Source organism: Lutzomyia longipalpis, chromosome 2, assembly GCF_024334085.1.
Source record: "Lutzomyia longipalpis isolate SR_M1_2022 chromosome 2, ASM2433408v1".
NCBI lineage: Eukaryota > Metazoa > Arthropoda > Insecta > Diptera > Psychodidae > Lutzomyia > Lutzomyia longipalpis.
This window is the reverse complement of record NC_074708.1, coordinates 8,640,153-8,660,969: the sequence shown is the minus strand read 5'-3', so window position 1 is coordinate 8,660,969 and position 20,817 is coordinate 8,640,153. Positions and strand designations below refer to the sequence as shown.

The window sequence follows — 20,817 nt, the reverse complement described above, 5'->3', positions numbered from 1 at the left end:
ATCTTTTTTGGTGAATGTCTCTTGCATGAGAAGCGAAAGGACCCATAAAATTGTTTACGTTCTTCAAACCGTTCCAAGTTCAGTCAGCTCCCGCAGGTTTCTTCTTCTACCTACCTGAGAAAGACAAAACCAATAAAAAGTTCATCTAACTTTACGCAGTGATCTTTGACCGATTGATGAGCAAATTGACGGGATGTTGCCACACAAAAAATTTACAAAATTCGCATTTTTATTCGCACATAATCACGTTCAAAATGCACAAGATAGTGCTGAAATACGTGAGTGTGAGGTATTATGCAAAATAAATCGATAAATCTCCTCTCACACTGATGTCTCAAGTCAAATGTATAAACTTAAGTAAATCTCTGGTGGTCAGCGAGAAATCCTCACTTTGTGTTTTTTTTTTATCCTAAAAGCTGCCTGACCTCTAAAATTGTTGCAAAGTTGTGTGGAAGAAGAAAAAAAGTATAATATCAATTAACTTAAATGATTTCTACGCGTCTTTTATTCAAATATTGTAAAGTGTGCTTTCTGTTAGCAAAAACGTGGTGTGAAGATCACAAAAAAAAACAGATTCTCTGATAAATAATCTTGTATTTTGCCTTTAAAATCTTCTCAACTTCTATATTTAATTAATCTTCCATTTTTCACAAACACTTTTATGGACTTTTCTTGAGCAAAAATTTGAATGAAATCTCACAATTCATGGAAGCTCTTAAATTTCTTTTGATGATTATTTTTTACGAATTTTTCCTCCACACACTAAAAATAATTTTAGTTAATTTGCTGGTAAATTCACCGTAAATGTACATTTACGGGAAAATTTGTCTTTTTTAAACGGAAAACCAGAAAATTTTCAAAAGTTTTAGTTAAATTAAATAATTCATTCGGTTTTTTTTACGAAATCAATATAGTTAATTTTTTTTTTAGTAAAAAAACCTAAATTTCTTAGTCTTTTAATCATTACGTAGAAATTTAGTAAAATAAAACTAAATTTTAGTCTTTTTCGATGAAAACTCACTAAAATTTTAGTAAAATTACCTAAAATATTCGTTGAAAAAAACGGTTTTTGAATTTGTTCCTGAAGAAACGCCGCGAAGAAAAACTTTGTCAGTTGATGTCAAGCAGTGAAGTTGTGAGCAGTCTTGGGGAAGTTTTCATCAGAATTTTCAGGGAATTTCCCACGTCATCTCGTCGTCCCAAGTCATCTTATACGCAACGAGGAGTTCTTGCTCATTCAGAATTTCCGGCAAAGAAGGTAATGCCATATTTAATTATTTTCTTTATAAATTCTATCTAAATGACAACATTACTCACCGACAGGGAATTGCGTGAGCGCTAAAGCACCGAGATTTCCCACATCATTCATCAGGGAACCAATTCGTACGCACCGAGGAGTTCTTGTGCCTTTCTTTGTGGAAGTTTTCGCCCCGTCCGGGAGCCAATTCGTACGCGCAGAGGAGTTCTTGTGCCTTTGTGGAAGTTTTCGTCCCATCCGGGAGCCAATTTGTACGCACCGAGGAGTTCTTGTGCCTTTGTGGAAGTTTTCGTCCCATCCGGGAGCCAATTTGTACGCACCGAGGAGTTCTTGTGCCTTTGTGGAAGTTTTCGTCCCATCCGGGAGCCAATTCGTACGCGCAGAGGAGTTCTTGTGCCTTTGTGGAAGTTTTCGTCCCATCCGGGAGTCAACTCGTACGCACCGAGGAGTTCTTGCTCATTCAGAGTTTCCGGCAAACAAGGTATGCCATATTTAATTTATTTTCTTTAAAAATTCAATCTAAAAGACAACATTTCTCACCGACAGGGAATTGCGTGAGCGCTAAAGCACCGAGATTTCCCACATCATTCATCAGGGAACCAATTCGTACGCACCGAGGAGTTCTTGTGCCTTTCTTTGTGGAAGTTTTCGCCCCGTCCGGGAGCCAATTTGTACGCACCGAGGAGTTGTGCCTTCTTTGTGGAAGTTTTCGCCCCGTCCGGGAGCCAATTCGTACGCGCAGAGGAGTTCTTGTGCCTTTGTGGAAGTTTTCGTCCCATCCGGGAGCCAATTTGTACGCACCGAGGAGTTCTTGTGCCTTTGTGGAAGTTTTCGTCCCATCCGGGAGCCAATTTGTACGCACCGAGGAGTTCTTGTGCCTTCTTTGTGGAAGTTTTCGCCCCGTCCGGGAGCCAATTTGTACGCACCGAGGAGTTGTGCCTTCTTTGTGGAAGTTTTCGTCCCATCCGGGAGCCAATTTGTACGCGCAGAGGAGTTCTTGTGTCTTGTTTGTGGAAGTTTTCACTCCATCAGGGAGTCAACTTGTGAGCCCCCTGAGTTTAATACTTTTTTTTTATTTATAATTTTAATAAAAAAACAAAAACAAAAAAAACCGTTTAAATTGTTTTATTTTAGTTAAAAATACTAAAAAAAATTAGTTTAAATTACTAAAAAATTTTAGTTAAAATTACTAAAAAAAATCCCTAAAATTTTTGTCGTTACCGTAAAAATTACTAAGATTTTTGTTAAAATATACGGAGACATCATAGAGAAATTAACTAAGATTTCGTTAAAAAAACTAAAATATTTCGGTTTTCTCGTATTTCTCTGTTAAATTCATTTAACTAAAATTTTAGTTAAAGAATTTTAACTAAGATGCGTGCAGAAATACCGTAGAATGCCCATTCCGTAAAATTTACGGTGAAAATTTTAAGTGTGCACGTTTTTGAGCATCACGTAAAAAAGCCCCCATCAACACTATATACTATTAACAAAAACAGCTACTTCAGTTGCGCCTAATTATACTATCGAACAGGCAATGAAAAAACTTGTTTTGTCTCTCTGACCAATAAAACAACCGAAAAAACGCTAGCTTTCGGGTATTTTGCGATGTGAAGAATGCAAGATAAAAGTAAAATTTAGTGATTTAGTGAAATTCATCTTGGCGCTTTTTCTTCTTCCTAAATCATGACTACGCGGAATCAAGTGGCGGAGATGTCGCGAAAGGTGGCGCATCTTGAGGAAGTAAAGCGACGACTTCTGAGGCAGAACATTCTGCTGAAGCGGAAACTCACGCAGATACGCAGACTGACGAATGAGCACATTGTGCAATCTCAAATGTTGCAGCAAGAAGTAATGTCTTATGTTACAACCAAGGTATCATCAAATCAAACCACTGAAGATACATCGTCAACGTACAACTTCAATGAATTGCCAGGTAAATTCGCGGGAGGGATGAAATTAATCTGATTTTAACGTCTTAAGTCAATTTGTCTATAAAAAGTTTTTATTCTTGTAAAAATCAAATAGATTCTGTCGAAGGAAGAGTTTCAGAATTCCTTGTGCATTCCAGGGTATTAGTTGAGAATTACTCTCTTCCTGGATTGCATTTAAAAGTCAATTTAAGGATATTTCAAGAATTATTCTTAATACGTACAGTAGGGGTTCGCATAAACAGTTCGTTAAATAAATTGAAGTAAGAATGCGAATTCCGATCTCATTTTCCGCTTCCTAATGTAATTATTCACCAATGAAGAGCATAAGAGCTAAATATTTCCTTTTTTTTGGATAGAAAATTAAAGAAATATTTTTCAAAATATTGAATACCCTGAAGAAAAAGTTTTACATTAACGAAACGTCCAGGAAAATTTCATTAAAAAACATTATAACAGGCCAAGTTGCGTATTTTCGTTTGTTTTTCTTTCTCTAAATTAGCATAATTAAAATTAGAATTTTTAGTATTCCTATTTGTTATATTTTATTGTCAACCTAAAATAAACAGCCTCAGCTGTGATTTCTTTTTCAATTAACACTGACAACATTAGTTTTCTTTGCCAATTAAAACATAAAATTGAATTAAATTCAATGACTAATAAATTTTCTCTAAATTTAAACAACTAAGGCAATAAAGAAATATGCTAAATTAGTGATTTATAGTGAAGAAGTCAGGTGTTCTTAAAATCTTCAATCTAGAATAATTGGCACAAAGAACGTTAAATATTTTACGAGAATTCATTTAAAATGTTGCGCAATTAGGCAGGGTGAAAAACATTTTCCGACTTATATGCTTTTCCATGGTAATATAGAAGTTACTATATATTTTCTAAGCTTTAAAAAATTTAAGAAAAAAAATTCTTATTGCGTCAAGTTAATTAAATTTGTTTTAGTTTGTTTTTACTTATTTGTTTGTTGAAGATTCTTCAATTAAATTGAGATATTCGTGACAACAAAATATGGAAATATCTCAAGTTCTAGAAGATATAGAAAGTCAAACGACAAATTATGTTCTGACGTCCTACTGTGAAGCTATTACCTCCAAAAGTATATCTACTGCGACGTTTTAGTGTATGTCAAAATAGTCTTTAAGGACTAATATTTTTTTAAAATGAATTTTCAACTAGAGTTCCCTTTAGCTTCCTTTTAATTGTCTTTTCTTCTAAAGAAGCTTAAATTTCAGCTGTAGCCATAGATAGAATCTTTATTTCCCTTTTTAGTTCTTTTAAATAAATTCAATCCATTCTGAGTGACCAAAATGGAATCAAAAGCGGAATAATAAATCACCATACATAATTAAACTAGTTTAATACGCATTTTATGACCTTTTCTCGCATTTGATTAAATTTTTCATCCATTGACAGCTTCAACATTTACCCCAACTGTGTCATATAAACCCAAACATGCCCGTCGACTGCCTACTCTCACGGAGGAAGATTCAGATTAATAATTGAAAGACTTGAAGTTCTTTAATTCTACATATTTATTTCATGTTTGTTTTTTTTTTATAAAGATTTATGCTCATTTTTTTATGTACAAAATACTACAATGCTGTGTAAGAAAACATTTTTAATAACACAATAATAACTACTTTGAGAGATTAAGCGATTTAATATTTACAAAAAAGCTCCAATTAATTTTTTTTTATAAAATTTTTCTTTTCTTTTTTTTTTGTTTAAAATATTCTTTGTCATATTCTCACGTAGAGAGGGGATTTTTTTCTTTGAGAAAAATCCTCCCGTCTTAGCCTAGACACGCACCATGCGTACTCAATTTTATTCAGAACATAAAAAACTTTTCATTCAAAAATGCGTCTAGTTTAGTTGATGTAGAGAACAATATATTGTAGCTTTAACGATGAATAAAAACTTATAATGTCTTAATAAAAAAAGGGAGGTTGTTTTCTTAAGAAATATCTTTCTTTATATAATTCCTTTGTATAAAAAAGTTGATTAAATTAATCTCTCGCCTTACGCTTCATTAATGCATAAACTTAAGCGTCTATTTGTACTTGAATTATATAATAAGTAGCAACAGAGAGGGAATAGTGTCTTTTTACCTTGGTACATTGGTCCAGGTTCCCTGTTCTTGGGTGCTCCAGTCTTCGGGGTCATCGTCTCACCGTCTATTGTTGCCCCCGGGATGGAGGAAATTGCATTTATCACCCTTCTTGCAGAAGCCCTTGCGGTAGAGCTTGCAGATGCGATTATCGCGATTCTGGATCCAATTGTTGCGTGGCGGTGGCCTCCAGTTTGGTGGGGCATTGGGGCGGAACCACCCACCACCGGGTGGCATATTTGGCGGTGGCCCCCTTGGCATATTCATCCCCATCATCTGTGGATTCCCCATGTCACCGGGGAAACCATTGAAAGGAACACCCGGACCACCCATAAAGTTCGGATTTGGACCCCCTGGGAATGGAACCATATTCATTGGTGGCGCATTCATATCATCCGTCATGGGGAAACCCATTGGATTACCCTGATCCATGCCCTGAGGCGGAAATCCAGCCATGTTGAACTGTGCAAATGGCGGCCCACCCATTTGCCATGGATTCGGTCCCATTGCCTGTGGCCCTCCGGCCATCATATTGAATTGATTGAATGCCTGATCCGCCTGCAGAGCCCCACTCACATGGGGTGGTGTATCCTTTGGATCAGGCCATGGGGTATTTGTAAAATCATTCTCATTCTCCGGATTCCCATCATCGAGGGGAATAACAGCGGGATCGGTGATCTTATATTGCTCCATGTCCGGTTCTGCAGGTGAATCGGGAATCATCATACGATTAAAATAGAGCGCCTTGAGAACCGTTTGTTCCCTCTCTGCCTGAATCTTCTTCTCCTTGCTCTGTGCCCCCATTGGATGTGGTGGTACATCGTCCACAACAATTAGTGGTCTATAAGGAATTTGCTCCATCATCACATCATCCGCCGACAGCTTCCTGGCCATCATAAAAGCCTCACGTTCCCCAAACCTATCCTGTTGCTTCATCTCCGTGAATGTCTTCGTAACATTCACCCGTTCCGTCTCATCTAGTTCAAAGTACTGAATACTCTCCAATTCCTCCTGTGGCTTCCACTTAACACTCTTCTTCGGACCCTTCCGGCGATGGATTACTAAAACACCCGGTGGCCCATCTGGTCCACACCCTGGACCCGGAACACGTGGCTTTACTTCCTCCTCTACAATTGTCTCCTTCTTCTCTTCCTCCTTACTTGCCTTTACGGCCTTCTTCTTCCCCTCAGAGTCCTCATCCACATCCATGGAATCTGCCTTTTCACTCTTTAATCTTTTATTCTTTATCACATCTTCATCAGCATCTGCATCACCCGCAGTGCTACCAACTTCCTCAGTCTTCTCATTCTTCACCTCAACCTCCTTCTCGGCATCCTCACTGACTTCCAATGTGTCCTGGTAGAATTTCAATGGAGCTGCCTTTGGACTAGATACGGTGGGACTCTCAGGGGGAGATCCTTCTTTAGCGCCATCCTTTGAGCTACTCGGACGGCGTTTTCTCTTCTTTACATCCTTCCTGTTTGTAAATGCCGTAGAACAGAGGGCATCCATAAAGACGTCAGTTTCCACAAGAGTTGAAGCTATAATTGAGAATAAAAAAAAATATATTCATTAGACTGAAAGTTTTAAAAAGGTGTTTTAAAAAAATGATTTATCTTGAATCCTTCTTGCTGAGATTGAGACACAAGCCAGTCGATGAAAGATTTTTTTTTCTGAAAATAAAGACAAATCAAACAAACAAAAAAGAACTTTCAAAAAAATAAAGTATATAGTGGACATTCAAACTATCAATCGGAGTAAATTGGATTGATAAAAATCTATTTAAATCAACGAGGTTGTTATATAAAGCAATTCTCAAATTCCTTGTCAGATTTAATCATTCCCAGCTTGATTTTGTTTTTAATAATAAAAATTAAAAATGAATATTCTCTGAGAAAATCAAATTCACCCCATAAGACGGTATAATTAGAATAATTCATGAATATTTCAGCGCAAATACACCCCCAAAATATTTTTAAAAAAACTAAATTTGTTTCGATATTGATTTCAATGAAATTTTATATTCCCAATTCGTAACTAAAGTTGAGAGAGACTTCTTAAATAAACCGCTTTATGAAGCTCATAAACAAATAAATTACTCAACGCTTAATCTCAATAAAAAAATGATATTTAAGATTTCTTATTGGTCATGTTGAGTATGATTTAAAATTTAAAGCCCAATAAAATTTTATTTTATGACGCGGTGTTTGTAATTTCTTGAAACTTAGGTGTGATAATTCCTTATTTCTGTCAATAAGACTGACTTACAATTCATAAAAAAAATAATCCAAAAAAGCGGAATCCTAAAACACGTAAGGATTTTATTCCGTGTTTATATTGAAGATTCTATCATTGTAATGATCGGTTCTTAAAATCAATTGCCCAAAAGATGGCTGATAAGCATTGTGAAATACAATATTTTGCATGTTGATGCTCACGTGAAAATTTATCGAGGGCAGGTGTTTGAAAAATAAGGTGAGTTATGACGGAAAACTAAAATACAACCAACACATTTGAGTGAAAACCTACAGCAGTTGATAGTCTCTTTCACGCTCTGAAAAATCCGCAGTTAAAAAAAAATATTTTAGGGAAAAGTGATTTAAAATAAATACGTGGTGGGTCATCATTTAAATTTTCTATTCATTATAACGCGCCACATTTGTGTGTGGGTGTTGGAGGCTCATCAATCTACTACCACAACGAATACATCTAACAATACTCCTCCTAGCACTCGCTTAATGATAATGAGTTGAGATTTTGTTAAAATTTTGCAATTAATCTTCTTTTTTTTAATATTTAGATCCACCTACAATTTTCTTCTAGTCATTCATCGCGTGTTGATGCGAAAACAAAACAATTTGAAATCAATAAGACTGCTATACACACGAGGTTTAAACCTAGTTATGCTAATTTTGAGGATTAACTTTAACTCTGTGTTAATTCCTATTTAAAAATATTAATTTCTTTTTAAGAAAATCAGGAAGAGTCGTGCAAAATAGATCAACAAATAAAAAAATGAGGAGTGGGGCAAAATGATTCACAAAGCATGAAGTTCATTTTTAGAATATGGAAATCACATTAAAAGCAAAAATACTGTGTAGTAGGAAGCATTGTAAATTAACAATCATAGAAAAAATTAAATAATTTTTAATGATTCATTTTGCCCCATTTCCATAACACTAAAACACACCATATTGCAGAACAAAACAATACCAGGTTAGTCTCAGACAGCTTCCCAACAATTTCAGACAGTGCAGGAAGATATGAAGTATCTAATTCAGTGTGCGAAGAGAAGAAACTTGGAACTAACAAAAAAAATTCTTTCAAATATCTTGTCCAATATCCACTGAACAAGGTTTAACCCAGAAAAGAGAATATCCAGAGTTAGTTCCAGCACGTAATTTTTCAATGCAAAATTCCATTTCTTAAAAAAAATATTTGTGAAATAAATAAAATTTTCCAAAGTTTTCGGCAACTCAAAGGGCCATCATCAGGCCCAAAATGTTAGTTTTTGTTAGAGTATTCTCAATAAATTTCAATTTTCTCTCAATATTCACAAAACGAATGAAAGACTTTGGGAGTTAACACCCATATGGCTGTAAGTTTGAATTTTTCCCACATAGAGTTGAAGACTTAAACCCCTTATCTGCCTAGGATATAAGGTTTTTCAATTAAAAAAAATAAAGTCAATATTTATTTAAGAAATAAATCAACACAAAATTTCTATCGTAAAAAATACACAGAAAAATAGAATAAAATATTAAAATAACAAAAAAAAAAACATTTAATTCTTTGCCGCAAAGTTATGCTTAATTTTCTCAAACATGATTGATAAATTCAAGACTCAGGCTAAACCCATATCTGCTCTGGGCTTAAGAATTAATTATCAAATGAGTTTCCTCAACTATCGGCTATTTGGAATAGTTCATTGATTTTGATTTAATCCTGAAGTGTATGCGTGACATAAAAATTCCTATTAACTACCTCAATTTATGCGAGCAACCGCACGAATTGATAAACCTCAAGTACTCGAGTATTCGTTGCTCTTTTCTTTTTGTTATTTAAATTCTAAATAAACGCGAGTTTCTCTTATTTGCTAATCCAATAAGCACAATATTTGCTCTCATGTTGAGTCAATTAATTTAAAGAAGCTACATAAACTTGACCTATTTTTAGTATCGACAGAGATAGTCTAGAACATTCTATTGATTTTTCTGGAATTTTTCATGAGCATTTCTTCAACACTTCAAAGCATAAACGTGATCACAGGAGAATAAATGATTGAAAGCTATTTAAATAAATTATGCAGCTAATCACATCAAATAGAGATGGGAAACAGAAGATTAGTCGATAAAATCTCAATGGGGCTTCTTCATTGTGCTTATGAATCACTTTTTTGTGACGAGACAACCTATTTTTAAATTATCATCTTGCTTTCAAGCATGAAGAGCTTGCGAATTTCTTTTTTCTTGATACGAAAGAAAGCTCTGAAGCTTTCTTTTCTTAATTTATTCAATTTGAGCAAATTTTAAATTTTAGAATTTTTGCAATAAAAATTGGAAGTTTTTAGATTTGAAAAGAAGGCTCCAGAGTCTCAATCAAGGACTATTCCTTGACTTCTTACTACGCGTAGGAGCTTATTTTAATAAAACAATAACATTTCATATTGAAAATTTCTCGTGAGTAATTTCTCCCTGAACGAAGGCCATAAGCTTATTGTGCGGATTTTTCAAAGAATTCGCAGTGAAATTTGAGATTCAAGAAAAATGAAAAAAAGCAGAATTAAAGAAGGTTGCAACATCACGACTCAGGTGCGTGTTCTTCGGTCATGCTTTGTTGAATTGTTAGCCCCTTGTGCTCTTAATTAAATCAAAATGAGACATTTCCAACGAGCCCCACAAACAGAAAGGAATAAAACGCACCATTTCTTGCGTTTTGAAGACGGTTTTTTTTTGCTTTTGTTAAAAAGGAATTGGCATACGCCTTCATTCAAGTAAAGATTGGGCCATCAGAGCGAACCAAAAGCCACCCCTTCGTTGCGAGGAAATCAAAGAGAGACTCTTTCAAGAGCCACAACAGCATAGAACACACCGTTTCGAGCTCTTCTACGCATCCTCACGGCCAGCTTCCACCTGTTGCATCCCTCATCTCGCACAGTACTCTCCCTTCTCTCTTTTTCTTATTCATTTCATGCGCTTCTCCACCCCTTATTTTTTTTTCAAACAAAGTTGTAATAACAAACAGGGAGCCGCGTTTGATGCTTAATTTTTTTTCTCGCAGCAATATCTTCATTTACTTGACTTTAACGCCTTAAATACAAATCACAAGAAGTTGTGTCTGTAAGAAACACAACCAAATTCGCGTGCAATGTGTGCGCTCTTCCTGATATTGTGGCTCCTGATTTAGAGTCAAAATGTATTCTTTTCAACCCTCCAATTCACTGGATGGAGAGAACTTTTATTTTTTTTTAATCTTTATTTCTCTCACAAGATTTTCCAATATTCTTTTTCTTTCTGGAGAGAATACTTTCTTATTTCTTTTTTTTTCGTTTTATAGGGGAAAGTAGATAGGGGAAAAAAAGTGCATACAAAACCCTTTTGTTTTTGAATGTTTTCTCCTCCAAACAGCCAGGATCTCACCAGGAATGCAGCCGGAAGTCCATTTCCGCTCCATCCAAGTCTCTTGACCTTTGCCTAGTATTTTGTATGCCAACGAAAACATTCCTACAATGTTATTTGCTTTTAAATTGTTTGTTTAGAGCTCTAATAGTCAACAAATGAGTCATAAAACATTTTACTATCAACGTAAGAATTCTTTGTCATCAAACTCTAGGCCTATTTGACTTTTTTGTCAAGTTTCAAAGCCTCTGAATTCCTAAATTCTTGATATTTTAACTAATTTGTATCACAAAGGAACTTTATAAAATTTATTCCGGTCAATAAAGGACTTGAGAATGTTCAAGATTATATTAAAACTCAGACTAAACATTCTATGAAGGCTGTTCTTACTCATTATAATTACAAAATTTTAAGAAGAAAAAAAAACGTCTTAAATTTTGTCTCAGAGGCAGGCTATTAGTACTTTTATTGCATTACAAGAAGGCTTTTTAGATGTTTACATCGTCTACATTTATTAAGCCCTGAAGTATTAAAATACTGGTCAAGGAATTCAAGGCCATTAAAAAATCCTTAGCTTCTGACTATCGTTCTTCTTACGAAGAATAAAACAATTTGTCCTTTTGCAAAAGCTTGTAAATAACTCTTTAATCAAACTTTAACGGAATTCTCATGACTAAACATCTTTTCTAGAGCCTATTGATGCTAAAGACATTTACGTCTTGATTCTAGCTTTCTTTCTAGAGTAAAAATTGTGATATTTTCATACGATAGCAAAGCTTTTCTTAATCGTAAAAATAATTTCGTTGGCATACATTTTACATATAAAAAAATCTAAATGAAGAAATAAAACTGAATCTCTTACTTTTTCGTAGTTCCATCGGACTGGCTTGTGTTCTCACGAGCTGATTACACACAGCTGAATCTCAGCAGGAAGTCCCAGGAAGCTTTACCTGAAAGTAGCTCCCAAAAGCAGAGAATGTTAGTTTGGTTTGAAATGAAATACTTACGTTTAGCTCGTGGTGGTGCTGGGGCTTTTATTGTTGTCTTCTCGGGAGATTGGGGTTTATCTGTTGGTGTTTGTGGTGTCTTCTCCCCACTACTTGCTCCCGTCGTGGATGCTGCATTCGTCACAGCTGACAAATCGAGTTTCAACTTCTTCTCCGGGATACCACTCCCAGAATCACTGGCGGGTGTTTTAGAGCTCGACGTGGAGTTTGTGCTCACGCTAAGCGGCTTGGCTGGATTTAGTGGCTCAGCGGGCTTCTTTGGATTGCGTCGCGATGCCGGTGGTGGTGGAGCTTCCTCAAGACCGTGACTACGGAATTGCGAATTGAACTTCTTTACGGTATTTGGACGATTCTCTCCATCCTTTCGCTGCTCAATTGATATCGATGAAGGCTTCTTGGGTGGTGGAACAGGTTTAGCCGGAGCTTCCTTGTCTTTCTCTTTGGGGGAATCTCCCTCCGTTTTGACTTTCTTTGGTATTTTTCCCAGCTTCTCAAGGTGCCCCGTACCCATTATCTTAGCAAGCGTATCTTTGTCCTTCTCCGCCTGACTTGCCTTGTCCTTTTCAACCTTATCGGCCTTTTCCTTCTCCTTCTCTGCACGTTCCTTCTCCCGGTGACGCTCCTTCTCCTTCTCCTTGTCCTTATCGCGACTACTTGACTTTGATGATGACGAAGAAGATGAAGATTTGGAGCGATCTTTCTCCTTATCTCGATCTCTCTCCTTATCCCGATTAGAACTCTTCCCACTACTTGAGGATTTATCAGATGAGCTCCTATGGCTCGATGATTTCCCTGACGATGACGACGAAGTAGACGATCTATGGCTGGATTTTTTATCTTTATGCTTCTCACGCTCCTTCTCCCTCTCCTTGTCGCTTTTCTTATCTTTTGATTTACTCTTATCACGCTCATCTCGTTTGCTTTTCATCTTATCCTTTGACTCCTTGCCGGACTCACGATTCTCCTTCTCTGCTGCACTCACACTCTTCGCCGGCGAAGTTCTCGTGGGTGAATCCACCTTCGCCAGCACTTGCTTCCCATCCTTCACAGTTATTTTGTACACCAAAGAATTATTTTTGTGATTCACTTTACTCCCTCCTTTCTCCGCATCAACACCATTTTCCATACATTCAACACTCCCGGTAAAGTCTTTTTCACTTAAAACTTCATCAACATTGTCTTTTGGCTCAGCCACTGTTGATTGGCTTGAGAACTCTTCTCCGGAATCTGTTTTTTGCAGCCCATCTACTGTGTCCGGAACACCCGTGGCGTCCTTGATTTGTGGCACGCTCGGAGATCCATTGACTGTTTCACCTTTTACAATCTTTAACCACTGCTCTACAAGTTTTAAAGCCAAAATCCGAACGCCTGGAAGAAATTGAAACAAAACACACATATTAGTAAACCTATTAATTTCATAACCCTACTTTTTGCAAAAATTTTTTAAAAAAAAGAATTCTTACCTTCATGTGATTCCTTGGATAATTGCTTGACAAGCTTCGGCGCAGAATTACTTTTTAAACGGTCTACATCTACAGGACACAGAAGTAGAAGCTCTAAGATTTCCTGCACAAGTGGATAGTTCTTGGTGAGGATCCCATCTTGGAGCCACATATGTGTTAATGTCCAGCCTCCAGTACCCATAAATTGTCCCAGGAGCTCTGTGTCTGTACACTTTAATATCTGGATGTAGATGCATTTAGAAACTAATCTATTGCTGAATTTCGCCATTAAACTGTGTGAGAAAAAAAACTCTTGGTTAGAAACATTTAATGTGCTTCCTAAACATTTGAAGGGATTATGCAGTGAGCGAGCGCGAATGGAAAGCTCAGTGGAAGGGGAAAGTAAAAGCTCAATAAAAGGTGACTCACCCAGCAAGACGTCGGACTTCTTGGGCACTCCGAATCCCACCATTGGGCGCCAACAGCACTCCCAGGCAGGTCAGCAGTTGCAACGGATCGATTCGTGGCTGCATAAAAAAAACGACGTAAATTAATTAAAAAAAAAAAAAAACTTCGGAAAATTTAATTTTGTTATGCGAAAAATAAAGCGATAAATTTTTTTTTTTTTTTTGTCTTCTTATTTACTCACCATGGCTAATTTGATTCCAAAAATACGGAAATTCTTTGCAATTTGTCCCCCTCAATGCGGCCCCTCACAGAAACACTTTCAAAATGGCCGCCATGCAATGCTATATGGAGGAAGTAGAACGCAATTAGGGCGTAGTCCCAACTTTTATTTTAATAACCCCCAAAATAGCAATGAAAAAACAGTTTTTTTGTCTTCTATTTCAGGTGAAATTCACTTCACAACGGATTTTTTTTGCACAGCGTGGCCTTGAGGCCTCAAAATGTCTTGAAAAACGTTTCCGAGACGCCTTTTCTTTGTCTCTCCGTCACAAAAACCAAACAGCAGGAAAGATTCTTCACAAAAGGATTCTTTTTCTACTCAATACTTGATTTTTTTTTCTTTAACTACTCTGTGAAACTCTATGGATTGCCTGGAAAATTCCCAAGAAAGCAACCTACGTGAAGGATGATTACATAACGAAGTCTCTCAAGAAAACCAGGAAATGCGTCGCTCTGGGGCTCCAGAAAATCCCAGCAAAACGTCAAGAATCTCTGGTAGATTTTTCTCAATAAATATTCTTTGTCTACTCAGCAAAATGATGGATAAATTAGTAATAAATTGGTCATTTGGTGGTAAGACACCGAAAGTTGCTTCTTGATGCGAGGAATTTTTGGTGAAAACTGAAAGCTTTCGAGCTCTTCTCGAGCTTAATTTGCCACAACGAGAAAGCTTTCGTGTCCCCTTCGTAGCTTGTTTTCAATCAAGTGGTCGTTTTCCCTCCACTTCGTGTGCTTTTCGCTGAATCTTCGTTGAAAGTGGTGATGTTCCTCGGAAAAAATTTTCACAGCGACCACTTTCCGAAAAAAAATTTCCAATCCTTTTCTGGGAAATTTGCGTTTTTTCGAGCACTCAGCGAAATCCTTTAGCCCTGTTTTTTGTTTTATTATTGAATGCAAAGAAAAATCCACAAACACAGTTTCCCTCTTAATTATTTTTCAGCAGTATTTCATTTTCCAATACCTCACTTGATGCAAAACAGTTCCTGTGCTAATCCTAATCCTTTTTCCTTGCTTCTTGAGCGTTAATTTGTCTTTATTTGTGATGGAAAGTTTTCCTTTTCTTAGAGACAAAGATGGCGCCGTGACCTCGTGCGGATAAATTTGCTCTTTTTGAGCAATTTCCATCCACAGAGAAGATTTGGTTTTGATGTGAATTTCACCTAAGATGCCTTAGCTATTGAAATTATAGAGATTTTTGTGCACAAATTCTCAATTTAATTTGATTTTTTACATAAAATGCGGAGCAACGACACTGGCACCCAAACTCACCGGAGAAACCCGAAGAATGAAAAAGTTTCTTCCTCTTCTTCTTCTTCTTCGTTTTATTTGGGTCGGAAAATAAATGAAAAAGCTCGCACTCGGCATGACGAGTTGTTAGATTCGGTTAATTTCGGGAGTCGCATCGGTACTCTTCGGTGAAAATCGCGAATCTTCAATAGAAAAAAAAAATTCTAATGCACTCTCGCGGAAAATGAGATACAGTCAGGTATTGGTTAACGTCGCATGGGATATACTCTTTTCACCCATTAATAATAATGAGTGGAAAGAGTATATCCCATGCGACGTTAATCAATACCTGACTGTAAATTGTATATTTGAAAAATAAATCGTTTTTCTTCTTCAATTTCTTCAGATCCCAAAAAATTAACTTACTAAAAAAAGATTTTAATAAACATTTTCTTAATAAATCTTTAATAATATATGTTTTAAGAATTTTATTAAGAGTTTATAGTATTATTATGAAATTTTTATGAACATTGCATGAGCTTTTTATTGATTTTCCCCTAATCAGCATTTGTAAGGAATCTCTTCCAATCCAAAGCAAACTTTCCAGTTTATCAGAAACTTCTGACCAATACAGATTGAAAAATGAAATTCTCTCAGCTTCTGTGGATTCTGCAGATCCTATTTCTCTTCATTGATTCTGTAAATTAATCACAAAATAGATAAGAAAGCATTTTCTCATTTTAGTTTATCTTTCCAGGCTTCAGCAGCAACTTACAAAGTTACTTCGCAGGTTTTCTTGGACGTGGTTTCCGATGGAAAAGATTTGGGACGGATTGTAATTGGATTATTTGGTGAGGAGGCCCCGAAAACTGTGAGGAACTTCCGCAAAATCTGCTTGAAAGGAATCAACGGAAAGTCCTACAATGGGACAAGATTTCATCGAGTTATCAAGAGATTCATGGTCCAGGGCGGTGACATTGTTAGTGGGGATGGTCGTGGTTCACTCAGCATTTACGGAGATACCTTTGATGATGAGAATCTCAATCTTCTGCATACTGGTCCAGGATTTGTAGGCATGGGTGAGTTTTCTTCTCCACTTGCTGAATTTTCTCCCAGATCTCTGAGAATATTTTGTTTCAGCAAATCGTGGGCCTGATACAAATGGATGCCAATTCTATTTGACCACAATGGCCACTCCCTGGCTCAATGGGAAGCACACAATCTTCGGGAAGGTGGTTGAAGGTCAGGGGATTGTTCATCAAATTGAGCAAGTGAAAACAAACTCCGAGGATGTTCCTGTAAAGCCTGTGAGGATTAAAAAGTGTGGGAATGTCCCTACAAAAGGAACTTACACCATATCCGATGATTCTTCTAAGTAAGCTTATTTCCTGCAATTTTATTTCGATCCTGAAACAATAATTCACTCTCTTGCAGTTTATGGACGTGGATTAGGGCTTCAGTGGTGCCCCTTGGGATGTCCTTCTCAATTTTGGGATTTTTTCATTGGGTTTTTCGTCAACTCAACCGTTATTCCTAAAATAAGGCAGGAAGAAATTCAAATCAATCTGATCGCCACCTTGCGGAAAAGCAATAAACTTAAATCAACATAACCCTACTTTGGCGGCCAGAAAAATACAAAAAGTTCCCTAAAATAGTAAAATTTTTCTTAATTGTAGAGAAAAATGGCATCAATTGCAAATAAAAGTGAGTGATAAAGGATAATGAGTGAAATTACTCGATTTAACAATGTATTTTGTGTAGTATTCCTTCAGACACAGACTCCACTCCTCCTGGCCAGAAGATTCCGGGGAAAAATCAACATTCAACGACCTCGGAAGCCACACTATGAACGAGCCCTCGTGGAGGCGGTCACTACACCAATATTTAAAAAGCCCCAAGTGACGATGGAGACTTGTTTAAAGCCTAAGAAGGGGCACGAGGAACTTCCGGAAAATCCTTATCTACAGATCATTGCCAGAGAAATGCTGAACTGGTTCAATCATTCAAAGTGCACAGCAATTTACCATATGAATTCAATTAATGCTGAGGATATGTTTAAGGCAAAAGTCCTCTTTCACAAGCAGAACATGCACCTGAAGGCATATCCCAAAAAAGCCCTCATAATGGCACTTTCCGGAACGAAGTATGAGGAGATTCTTCCTGTGTTTGAAGCGAGATGCGCTATTGTTTTCAGTCCAGATGGCAATCCAAGTAAACTCCTCAAAATCTCCAAGAAAGTATCCCAGCTGATCTTCATTGGAGGCATTGCAGAGGACAGGATCCTCAGTAGGAATCAATTTGTGGAATACGCCGCCTTGCCGGGAATTGATATTGTTCGGGCACAGCTTGTGGGTGTTCTCAATAGTGCAGCTGGGGATCTAGTGGGGAAAATGCAAGGGCATCAGAGCAATATTGTCCGAATGCTAGAAGCCCACGCAAGAAGTGAAGATCCCAAAGAGTAGTTTTAAAACTTTGTAAGTAGCAATTATAATTTCTAAAGACAAAGTCTCTTAATTTTATTCTCAACCCTAAATTCCCCTACAATCCATACACTCAAGAAATGTTACAAGCAAAAATATCACTGGAATGCGTCTGCCTGGGAATAGCCTGGGCAAACTTTCTCAAGCAGGAGTCACAAGAAAAAACAAATTGCACTAAAGATTCCGTAGACTAGAGAGACTTGGGATCACATTGCCAGGAAGGCTTCTAGTTGCTCTGAATGGATTTTCTGGAGTGAAAATTCCCCGCAAGACTCGTGAGTGCCTCTGCGGCGTCTAATTCCTCCTTTTGGTGGATCCGGAAGTCATTTCCGGTGGCACAATCATGACTCCTGCTGGCCTTCTTTTCACCTTTCCCAATTCCGGGATTCCAATCGATATAGTTATTTTTGCTGGGTGTAAAATTTGCCGTACTTTCGAGCCACTTGGACAGCTCCGGCACGCCAATTTTACTCTGCTCCGATTCCACATCCTGAAGATACTTTTCCATAATGTGGCTCTTGTACTTGGCCTTTGTTCCAGGGGAGATTTCCTCCGAAACAAATGATCCCCACACATTCACCCTGTCTGAGTAGCCAGAAAAGCCATTTCGTCCTTTCTGCTGTACAAAACTTCTGCTTGAAGATCCCCCATTCTCATCCAAATTGTCCTCTGGGATGTGCCCAAAGACATCGGGGTTATAGAGGTAGTTCCCATTGACGATGTGGGCGTCAAAAGGTGAGTCAGGCCTTGGGGAATTATCTCCCCAGATGCTATCACCGGAGCAGATACTGAACTAATGAGAAAAATTGGAATTTTTATTGAATCCTCTAAAAATCTTCTCAAAAGAACCTTAACAGCCTACAATACCAACCTGCTCGACATTTCCCTTTGCATTGGTGTTATAGTTCTTTATCAAGTGACCCCAAGTCTTCTTAGCGGGTTCCCTTCCTGAGTTCTTAAGCTTTCGGCGCCAATTTGCGAACCAATTGCAAATCTACAAGGAAATAAAGACGTTTACTTAAAAATAATATCCCAAACAGAGATAGAGAGCTATCTTTAGTCCTTACTTGAGTGTAGGTCAGTCCTGTCTGCATAGAAATTTCCGTCTTCTCCTGGCGCGTTGGATAGGGATTGTCACGCCTACGGACGAGCCAATCTTTCAGGAGTTTCTTAATTTCCGGAGTAAAGAGGCGTTTTGCAGGCCTGTGAATGTCTCCAGGTGGCCAGGCCCGCCTTTTTTGTAGTAAAACAACTCATTAGCAAAGATAAGGACACAATGCTGCTTCATAACTCTCAAAAACATGCATTTTGGTAAGCATAAAATTTTGAAAAACTTCGCTGAAGAACTTCTAGGTCTATCTTCATTTTTGAAATAGGAGAGTAGAAATATAAGGAGGTTCAAAATTTTCTTTAAAAAAAAAAGTCTGATCAGAGACGGGAGTTGTACTCGAACCAATGATCCTATAGATATGAGATGAGTGCTCTATCTATTGCACCACAGGCTCCTCAAAAATCTTCTTAGGATAGATAAAATTAAATTAAATACATTAAAAAAATAAATTTAATTTTACTACTTTAATCAAATTCTTTATTTTGAGAAGGTTTAGAAGTTCTACAGCAAAATTTTTCCTTAATTGGTAAAACGAGAAAAGAAATTAATGAACAAAACAGGGAAAGTGCAAAAGAATTAGGTAAAAAAATGCCATAGAGGAGCGAAAAAAAACCCACACGAAAAAAAAATACCTTCGATTTCTTACAGGACGAGATTTTTCCATAATTTTTTTTTATAATTGTGGGCTATTAAAAATATATATATAATTAAAATTAGAATTTTGTGTCTCGATCGTGCGTGGGTGGGGAAAACAAGCGCGCGATGTGTGTGTGTGAGGTTTAAAACACGAAAACTATTTTGCAATGGGATGAAAAAACATGTAAATGTTTTTTAGTGTTTCCAAATCATCTTAAACAAAATAATACTCTGTGGGCAAAAATAGAAAAGAAAATATATTTTGTGCCATTTTGCTTGTTTTGCGATCACACAACGATCATCAGCGCAGAGATCGCGACTGTTTTGTGGAGATCGCATTCGGTGTTAGCAGGTGGGCAACATCGTGAGCATTCCTTTGCATTTTGGGAAATCTCTCTGGGTGTGTGATGTTGCAAAAGGAAAACTCCACGATCATGTTTTATGGGTGATGATCGTGTGAGAAGAAGATGAAAAAAAAAATAGAAGCCACCTAGAAAACCGAATGTGAAATGCCATTTTTCCACTCGGGCGTTATTTTTACGGTGCGAGAGACAAACCCACACACAATTCACCGTGAAAATATATATTTGTAAATGTGCGAGAAGGAAAAAACGAGATGAGAAAACACAAAATGGCGTCCTGTGAAAAAAGATTTTCACTCGAGAGAAAATTTTTGATCTTGTAAATGAGATTTTTGCCCAAAAATTCAATTCAATTTGCAAAGAAAAGTAATGGAAAATGCTAATTGAGCGCTCTTGAGGTAGCTGAAGCGTTGAATTTCCCGGGAAATTGAGCGGAAAATGGGGGAAAAGTGAAAAACAGATTGTGCGAAACATGATCTTTTTTCATTTGTGAAAAAAAGTTTTTCACAGAGATCATTCCTAAAAGTATTAAATGATCATGGAGTTGATTGATTGCAATGGATTGAAGATCACTCGATCTGTTAGAATGGATGATCAATGGGGGTTGCTATAAGATATTTTAAAGGGATGAATTATGTAAAAATTCCAAACTCACCAACTTGTGAAAAATTCCAAAGAGATTTGAGAGAATTTCCCTTCCAACGATCGAGTAATGATCACCAAATTGATCTTCTTTACACCCTGTGCGTGAAGATCACTCGCTGAGGGATGAATTAGTGATCCATGGAGGAGAAACAAGATTGAGACATTCAAATGTCGCACTACTAGTGCTAGATCTGCCCAGAAGATCATTGAGCATGAGTGGTTCTGTGATTTCGCGCACATCGCGACGACTATCAACCGAATTTCAACGATAAGACAATGCTAAATTTGTAAATA

General features: G+C 37.0%; 6 protein-coding genes across 8 annotated transcripts; 4 read left to right on the top strand and 2 right to left on the bottom strand.

The window, feature by feature from the left end:
* The first annotated feature begins 254 nt into the window (after positions 1 to 254).
* LOC129789183 (uncharacterized) lies at positions 255 to 2,676 on the top strand. Its single transcript, XM_055825832.1, has 4 exons — positions 255 to 278; positions 1,144 to 1,258; positions 1,324 to 1,739; positions 1,805 to 2,676. The coding sequence occupies exons 1-4, from the start codon at positions 255 to 257 to the stop codon at positions 1,814 to 1,816; spliced, it is 567 nt and encodes a 188-aa protein (XP_055681807.1). The 3' UTR covers positions 1,817 to 2,676.
* Positions 2,677 to 2,781: 105 nt separating this feature from the next.
* LOC129789160 (uncharacterized) lies at positions 2,782 to 5,141 on the top strand. The gene is made up of 2 exons (XM_055825817.1): positions 2,782 to 3,194; positions 4,615 to 5,141. Exons 1-2 carry the CDS (start codon positions 2,945 to 2,947, stop codon positions 4,695 to 4,697), a joined length of 333 nt encoding a protein of 110 aa, XP_055681792.1. The 5' UTR covers positions 2,782 to 2,944; the 3' UTR covers positions 4,698 to 5,141.
* Positions 5,142 to 5,147: 6 nt separating this feature from the next.
* On the bottom strand, positions 5,148 to 15,285 carry LOC129788953 (serine/threonine-protein phosphatase 1 regulatory subunit 10). 3 transcript variants are annotated; one of them, XM_055825452.1, is made up of 7 exons: positions 15,024 to 15,285; positions 14,462 to 14,931; positions 14,025 to 14,124; positions 13,805 to 13,902; positions 13,397 to 13,668; positions 11,934 to 13,301; positions 5,148 to 6,849 (listed from the first exon to the last, which is right to left on the bottom strand). In XM_055825452.1, exons 3-7 carry the CDS (start codon positions 14,025 to 14,027, stop codon positions 5,369 to 5,371), a joined length of 3,222 nt encoding a protein of 1,073 aa, XP_055681427.1. In that variant the 5' UTR covers positions 14,028 to 14,124; positions 14,462 to 14,931; positions 15,024 to 15,285; the 3' UTR covers positions 5,148 to 5,368. The 3 variants fall into 3 exon arrangements, with proteins under 3 accessions (XP_055681427.1, XP_055681426.1, XP_055681428.1); XM_055825451.1 differs by having other exon boundaries at positions 14,025 to 14,931; XM_055825453.1 differs by lacking the exon at positions 14,462 to 14,931.
* Positions 15,286 to 15,894: 609 nt separating this feature from the next.
* LOC129789122 (peptidyl-prolyl cis-trans isomerase, rhodopsin-specific isozyme) lies at positions 15,895 to 16,828 on the top strand. Its single transcript, XM_055825768.1, has 4 exons — positions 15,895 to 15,988; positions 16,047 to 16,368; positions 16,430 to 16,664; positions 16,724 to 16,828. The coding sequence occupies exons 1-4, from the start codon at positions 15,932 to 15,934 to the stop codon at positions 16,824 to 16,826; spliced, it is 717 nt and encodes a 238-aa protein (XP_055681743.1). The 5' UTR covers positions 15,895 to 15,931; the 3' UTR covers positions 16,827 to 16,828.
* Positions 16,829 to 16,894: 66 nt separating this feature from the next.
* Positions 16,895 to 17,794, top strand: LOC129789121 (39S ribosomal protein L10, mitochondrial). Its single transcript, XM_055825767.1, has 2 exons — positions 16,895 to 16,993; positions 17,051 to 17,794. Exons 1-2 carry the CDS (start codon positions 16,972 to 16,974, stop codon positions 17,749 to 17,751), a joined length of 723 nt encoding a protein of 240 aa, XP_055681742.1. The 5' UTR covers positions 16,895 to 16,971; the 3' UTR covers positions 17,752 to 17,794.
* On the bottom strand, positions 17,775 to 20,746 carry LOC129789165 (homeobox protein Mohawk). Its single transcript, XM_055825823.1, has 4 exons — positions 20,534 to 20,746; positions 18,837 to 19,002; positions 18,641 to 18,763; positions 17,775 to 18,562 (listed from the first exon to the last, which is right to left on the bottom strand). The coding sequence occupies exons 1-4, from the start codon at positions 20,728 to 20,730 to the stop codon at positions 17,996 to 17,998; spliced, it is 1,053 nt and encodes a 350-aa protein (XP_055681798.1). The 5' UTR covers positions 20,731 to 20,746; the 3' UTR covers positions 17,775 to 17,995.
* Positions 20,747 to 20,817: the final 71 nt, after the last annotated feature.